Here is a 7796-nt window from a genome sequence, read left to right as displayed (position 1 = left end):
CATATTTTTATAAAAAATTACCGAAAACTAAAATATTAAAAAAATAGTTGCCCGTATTGTAAAAAATTCGTTGTTACTAAACTTTATTGACTGACTGTATTAAGGTTGCTGTGGTGGATTGCATAAAAAAACTTGATTTGTCTTTTCTTAAAAAAAAGGTAGCTCTGGTGGCTTGCATTTTTAAATAAATTTAGTGAGAAAGTGGTAATTATTTTGACACTTTTTTTAAATGCCTCTTTTTCTGCAACTGCATTGCCTTTCTCAATTGTCCTTCAGGATCTTGGCCTTTGTTTATGGAATCACTAAGTATAATGATTATTAAGCAACTCAAAAACTATACCAGCGTACTTTTCAGGTAAAAATTTTAGTAGGATGCGTCTTTATGGCCTTTTCAATTTTATAAATTATCATTATTTTTAAGTGGAAAAATAAAACTGAAAATTAATGATAATCTCTGCGCGAAAAAAATAAGAATAATTATTTCCGTTTGAGCGAAAAAGTAAAACTCAATAATAATTCATAAAATAATGATTAAATGCTGATTTAAATTATTTTACACATAATGATTACCTTCCCTGCTTTTAAAATTTAAAATAGAATAGTGTAGTGAAAGTACCACATTTCNTCACTAGTTCGTGTTTTCCCTACAGGGATTTAAAGATTTGTATGTGCATGCTTGTTTGTTACTTACAAAGTTATTGGGAAATTGCCCACCAGTGGACTTGCAGCCATCGCTGATGTCTCCGTAAACGTGTATGTGTACAGCATGCTTGCCTGGTGGCAATCCAGTTACGTTGATCGTCACCCTGATGTCATTATTGTAGGGTATCTGTTGGAATGTAATCACTCCGTTGGCAGCGGACTCGCCATCTCCTACAATTTTTGCGGACGCTTGCCAATTCGGCACAACCTGCAAAGAGATCAGTCAAGGGCTTTTCGAATATTTCTTTCAATAGCAGTACTCACGCTGGCAAAATTGTAACCGAAATAAATTGGATGTTGGATGACCTGGCCACCCAAAGGAACAGTCATTCGCTCGAAACGCTTTACTTGCGTACCAGATACCACCCGCACCACATCTGCAGCCTCTTTGACGGCGTGAGAACCGTTGGCGGTGGGTCGCGCCCGGCTCTCTGTCGCTTGGTTCGACTTAACTTCAGCACCAATGCAAATGGTGGACATTAAAAACATGCGCCAAAGCAGTCGAATAATATTTCCCATTTTATAAATATTATTTTATTGAATTTGACAAGCGTGCTAATAACCAGCGTGACGAATTGCCGTCCAGCAACTGAATTGACACAAGTTAACTTGTAACTAGCTGCACTCAATGATGATGACTTCGACACGGTTTTCATGCTATTCGATTGAGTTAATTGCAGCTGGAGGGTACTCGCCTTCATACTCTGTGATTTTAACATAGCCATTTCGCTAAATAAGTATATTAATACTAACTACGACCGCATGCATATGACCATAGCATATATGTTTGTACATTAACGCGTATCACGAAAAAAAGTTTAGCCTGTGTAAGTTTTATTTGAATACTTATTCGAGAAATAATTTTGAGTGTACACATCTTTTTTTTGGCCTCCCGCTAGAAACCACTAAATCGCGTCTTTTGCTATAACTTTCTTATTTGATATCCGATTTTCAAAATCTTGCCGCCACACAGTGCGGCCGATATCCAAAAGTGCGGCCAAAATTCGAAAGTTTAAAGAAATTATTCGAAATTTCGTACTAGCGGGTTTTCGAGGCTGCTAACTACGAATCCGCTGTCAGAACTGCAAAATTCGAAATGGCGGATCCAGGAAGGCGTCTGGTAAATTTCGGGCTTTTTAATTATAATTCCTAGAAATATTTTGAGTACGCAGTTTTATAACCCACTCAATTTTAGTGTCACAAAGTGCAAGTTTGGAGTAGCTAGGACTTACCGTTGATTTTTGAGATTTTTTTTTGTTGTACTTAAATTAAATGCGTCACGAAACTGCATACGTAAAATATTTCCCCCCCTGCCCCTACCTGGCTACGCCCGTGCGAGGAATCCATTTGGTTTTGTTTGCTTTCCTATTCTTTAACTACTTTTATACGTTAATAACTTCTCGCTTTTTATTAAAATATTGTTGTGCTTCGGAGAAGGTCCCACTACAAATGAATATAAAGCGAGGACTTAGGGTACAGGTCGTTACAGTGAACAGTTTTCGCTTCTTAGGTAATTCCTTTAGCCAACTCAATGTCAAAAAAGGCCTATCTAGAAACTTTGTTTTCTCGAATTTTTAGAATTCGGCCGCACTGTGCGCTGAGAAGGCCTCGCTCAGGAAAATAATTTGCCATTAAAAAATTATGGTTCAAAAACCGTTTTGATTTATACTTTCACTCATTTGGGAAATACTATCCCTTTTTTTTTAAATTAGTAAAGGTATAAATCAAAACGGGTTTAAACCCGAAATTGATTAATGGCTAATTATAGAGCGAGACCTTTTCGGCGATATAAAGATTTTGAAATCGGATACCAAATAAGAAAGTTATAGCAAAAAACTCGATTTGGCGGTTTTTAGCGGTTTTAGCATAAGGGTTTAAATAAAACTGACACACGATAAACTTTTTTCTTTTATATGTCGTGTTACCAACGTCTTAATGTACATATTTATACACAGATAGAACAGTATGCACATATTTTAGCGAATAATGGTTGCAGAAGTGTTGTGCACCACGCTTGGTGAATGGGTCATTGCTCATTTTACACGCAACGCTTGCAAGATTTGCACAGATACGATTGTGCAAAAACATTGAAGTGTTAAAGTTTGTTTAGACAATATATATTGTATGTATTTCAAAATGAGTGGACGAACGTCCTATCTCGGCGCCATCTCTCAGCAAACTTTTCAAGAACGCCCTACATCAGAACTTGACTGAATTAGGAATTTATATCTGGCTCATACATACTCTTGGGTACGAAACAACATAAAAAGTGATCTACAGTTTCACGCCGACGTCGAACGGCAAATATGTTTTATGAGAAGCCTTTCATGGCAGAGATACACTCGGAGCAGTGACGGGTCCAGCGGGGGTTTTGGGGGCCAAACTAAGTTCCAGTCAATGGCGGACCCACGGGGGATGTTTTAATATATATGCGCCATATTAAAACACCTTCCGTGGGTCCGCCACTGACTGACACGTAGCTTGACATCCAAACCACAACCCCCCCACCATCCCACCGCTGGATCCGCCACTGACTCGAAGGTTTGCCACTGCCTGAAAAAAAAAAAATCAGTCCAGCGACTTTGTCTTGGCCCGTGGGCTGTGTCGGAGCCACAACCGCTAAACTTAATAAATATATGCCATGATAAGTATTTTCTGTGAGTTATTATTTCCCCAGCGCCATTTTTCATTACTTCGATTAATTTTTATTTCGCTTCATACCACGGAAATTTGTATTACTTATAAGATGGCTTCACCGTTCTTTCGACGTAATTTGTTCGTAGTTTTACTCGTTCTTTTCGCACTTTGCTGAATACTCTCCTATTCTCTTTGTTCGAATAAAATTGATTTTGATTTTCTGTCCGAACGACTTTCTGTTTTTGTTGCATTTGTTGTCGAAACGAATTTGTTATTTCCTCTCAAAATCATATTTTCGTATGTAGGAAATAATATCAAATATTTAAGAGCAAGTACAGTGAATTCGCCTTTAATATTAGCCCCCGTATTAGTATTCGTCTGCGCGAGTGTGCTCGTCTTTTCATTATAACAGATCGTCTTCTCTGGAAGTGTTCATGCTAGAGTACTCGAACATAGTATGGAGATACACACATGAAATCAAATGCATACTCATGAAGAAAAATTGTAGTTATTAGAAAAGGGGGCGTGGCACCCCGAGAAAAAACCCAAAAGTTTGTTATTTTGAAAAACTAAATTTTTTACTTAAAAATTAACAGTATTAGTTAATATTACCCCTAAATACACTAAGTACATACATTAGAAAGACTTATGGAAGTTCGAAGTTAACGCTAGTAATATTCGGTAACACTAATAAAAATTAAAAAAAGTGAAATTTTTTCGCAAAATTTACGTTAAGCAGGGATCACACGATTTGTATATTTGTTCAGATTTTTACATTTTCACAGTTTCAGAGTGATGTTGTTTGGAAAGTTGTTATTGAGCTGAACTCATTCTCGATCAAAATTTGTAGACAACATTACTCTGTGATTGCCAAAATGTAGAAAGCTGTACAAATTTACAAGTCGGAATTTTCTTTATTATTATTTTTTTTTATGGTAGCTTAGTACCTAACACCTACCCAAATTGCTAACTAGTTTTGAGGGACCTGTGTAATGCATAGTGTTATTGTTGTTTTGAATTCATGTGCACGCGTGACATTTTATTCTGGTATAATATTTAATTAAATATTACAAGCTTACGGATTCAGGCAAAATAATCCGAGTTCGTGGAATAGTGGTCGCCATTGGCTTGTAATTTATAAGTGTACCTACGTATACATATATCTTTATTATTTGTATTACATTAGATTTAAAGTCTGCAGTCTTATCTACATTTTACATTCATTTATTAAACTGTGTCGCGATTTTTACTACCCACCTAGTAAATATATTTGAGTAGCTTTATATGCTTATTTGTACATACAGATAATGCCAGTAGCGGGTGATGCTCCTTCTAATAAATAATAAGAAAGTCAAGTGTCATGCATGCATCCACTGAAACTGTATCTGTTGCAGCAGCCGAGAACTAACTGCTTTGACAAACATTCAGTGCAATAAAGCGTCTAAACATTCGACTCTAAAGAGTCGCTATGCTGTGGGTGGAATGGAATAGCTTGTCGCTTATCACTATTGAATTCGACAATGGCATTGTTGTCATTTTGTTCATATCACAATGAATTTGTACATATGTATCCTATTAATAAGTGCTACATTTTTCTCATATGAATGAAGATGAATTTATTTATACATATATCTTTGAACTTATTTACATACATACATATGCAAGTAGATTAGAGAAAATAGGCAACAAACTGAAATCTCTGTTCGTCGATTAATTGTGCTGTCGGCTACTTAGTTAGTTTTGAATATTCCCTTGAATTGGTCGCACTTCACTACACTAAGCAAGACTTGTTTCTATTAAATTTAAGGCCATACTCGACGTTGAATGCAGTGATGCCATTTAAGATACATTAAACTCCGAAAAAGTGTGTGCCGACTTAACTGAACTTAAAAAGCTACTCAAATAGTATTAGAATTTTCGATCTACAAAACAAAGGACCAGTTGTAAATTTCCCGGAATAATGGATCGCTTAGAGTCTACTTTAGAGACACTCGACACAACCAATGCCCCATCGACGACGACAGCACATCCCATGAATGTAGCGGAACTCAGCTCATCTTTGCAACATTTCGGCTTGGTAGATTATTTGGTATTTGTGCTTATGTTGGCGGCTTGTGCGGTAATTGGATTTTATTTCGGATTTATCGAGAAGAAAAAGAAAAGTGGCGCGGAGCAGCGCAGAGGATCGGAGGCATTGGACTACTTGGTGGGTGGAAGAAAAATGAAGGTGCTTCCGGTGGCGTTGTCGCTTGTCGCCAGGTAACCCATTTACAAAAGATGTGCTCGCATAACTAGCAGAAACACTGTGTATATAAATACGAGTATATGCATGTGTATGATTTTGTTTGCTTGCACCCTCTATTAGCGACTAATCCTATTTAATACTAGTCATGGGCTGAACAATTATTGTCGATACATAATACTCGGTACTCAAAATTCGGTACCTNTGCTTCCGGTGGCGTTGTCGCTTGTCGCCAGGTAACCCATTTACAAAAGACGTGCTCGCATAACTAGCAGAAACACTGTGTATATAAATACGAGTATATGCATGTGTATGATTTTGTTTGCTTGCACCCTCTATTAGCGACTAATCCTATTTAATACTAGTCATGGGCTGAACAATTATTGTCGATACATAATACTCGGTACTCAACACTTGAGAAACAAAATTCGGTACCCAATACATACCGTCACTACACACGAATAAAGGCGCGCTAGTGTTTTGACGGCGAAAAAAGGCGCGTAAAGAAATTTTGCGAAAAAAGATGCTAATGAAAAACTTCGGCGAAGTATGTTAAGAGTCTTTGACGCTGAAGTTTTTTTATGCGTCTTCTTTCCCCANGGCGAAAAAAGGCGCGTAAAGAAATTTTGCGAAAAAAGATGCTTATGAAAAACTTCGGCGAAGTATGTTAAGAGTCTTTGACGCTGAAGTTTTTTTATGCGTCTTTTTTCCCCGTCAACTTTTGAGCTCGCGCCTGTATTCGTGTCTAGTGACGGTACTTTCTTTTCGGTACCCGATACCGATTCGATACATTAAACCTTCGTCATGTNTCAACTTTTGAGCTCGCGCCTGTATTCGTGTCTAGTGACGGTACTTTCTTTTCGGTACCCGATACCGATTCGATACATTAAACCTTCGTCATGTGGTCAGCTGATTAAATTTAGTGACATTTTGACCAGTTTTGCTTATTTCTATTTTGTTTACTTTTAATGTTTATAAGACCACCTAAAAAAAACTGTTAAAAATGAACGCGATTTTCTCGATTCTTGAAATTTGCACTTTAACCTACTAAAATTTAATGGGCTATAAAACTGCACAAAGAGTTCAAAAATTTTTGGGTAAAATTGTTAAAGTTTGTTTAGTTTTTATAAATTTTGTACGCAGTTTGAAATGTGGATTTTTGTGGTTCCGGTTTGGTAATGTACTAAACTTTTATAAAAAAAATTATAAACAAATAAAAAATAGCCAAACCTGGTCAAAACTGGTCAAGGGTATACTTTTTGCAGAAAAAAATATTACATTGGTATTTTATATGACATCGCCTGGGAAAAAAGGACAAGTAAGACGATGTTTCCTCAAAAGATGAGCAATGTGTATGCCAGTATTTGAACCATCTGGTACATATCGCCACAGTCTTACCCACTTCAATAGTTCTTGTGGCAACATTGTTAATTCGAAATATTTATGGTAACTCTCTATTCAAAAATATTTATTACGATTTGCAGTGTGGTTGCCGCAGCGTCAGATATTAATCCAGCGACGAGAACGCTCAGATCCAAATAATGTGGAGAAATAGATTTCTTTAACAATCGGTTAATTACTCCAATGTTCACTAAACAGCTTTTATTCCATATTTGTGGGTATTGCGGAATCTTATTAGAAATTATTAGAAATATTTGGGTACCGAGTATCGAAAGTATTGGATACTTTTTAAATCGCTACCGAGTATCGCTCAATACCTAATAGTACCGACTAAGCACATCACTATTTAATATCGGTACTCTAATTAAATTTTTGAATAATAACATTTGAACAGTATTTTAAAATTTAATAACACAAAATGTAATTGATAAAATATGTCGTGGTTAATACATTGTCTGCACACACAGGCAGTCCCTGTTCACGTTCTTCAAAAGCACAAAGAAGCAAATGCGTTTGTGTAATTACGAATTCCCAACACGTCGCGGCAATTTGATTGCTTCTGCGTTGCAAATTCAAACTTAAGGGGCGGTAGAAGAAAGCCATACAGTTCTCACAAGCTCACAAGCAAAGGAAATACTAATATCTAAATCGCGGCTGTAAGCAGAGAGACCAGTTTGAGCGATGAAATGAAAACGGTTAATAGAGAATAGATAGTGAAAATATCATGTTGCGTAAAGTTATTCGGATATGCCTGGAAAGCCAATTATTTTATGCCTAACCATGAATATTTTAAATATCAAGGCAATGGATACTT

At 36.6% G+C, this 7796-nt stretch overlaps 1 protein-coding gene across 1 annotated transcript; it reads right to left on the bottom strand.

Moving 5' to 3' along the window:
- Positions 1-691: 691 nt before the first annotated feature.
- Positions 692-1254, bottom strand: LOC108381054 (superoxide dismutase [Cu-Zn], chloroplastic-like; the record flags this gene model as incomplete). Its single annotated transcript, XM_017637464.1, has 2 exons — positions 967-1254; positions 692-910 (listed from the first exon to the last, which is right to left on the bottom strand). Coding segments are annotated over exons 1-2 (474 nt in total), but the record flags the coding sequence as incomplete, so codon positions are not given.
- Between the last annotated feature and the right edge of the window lie 6542 nt (positions 1255-7796).

Source organism: Rhagoletis zephyria, unplaced genomic scaffold (assembly GCF_001687245.7).
Source record: "Rhagoletis zephyria isolate East Lansing unplaced genomic scaffold, Rhagoletis_zephyria_1.1 Rzeph_scaffold_21245, whole genome shotgun sequence".
In the NCBI taxonomy this organism is placed as follows: Eukaryota; Metazoa; Arthropoda; class Insecta; order Diptera; family Tephritidae; genus Rhagoletis; species Rhagoletis zephyria.
This window is presented reverse-complemented; position numbering and strand designations above follow the sequence as displayed.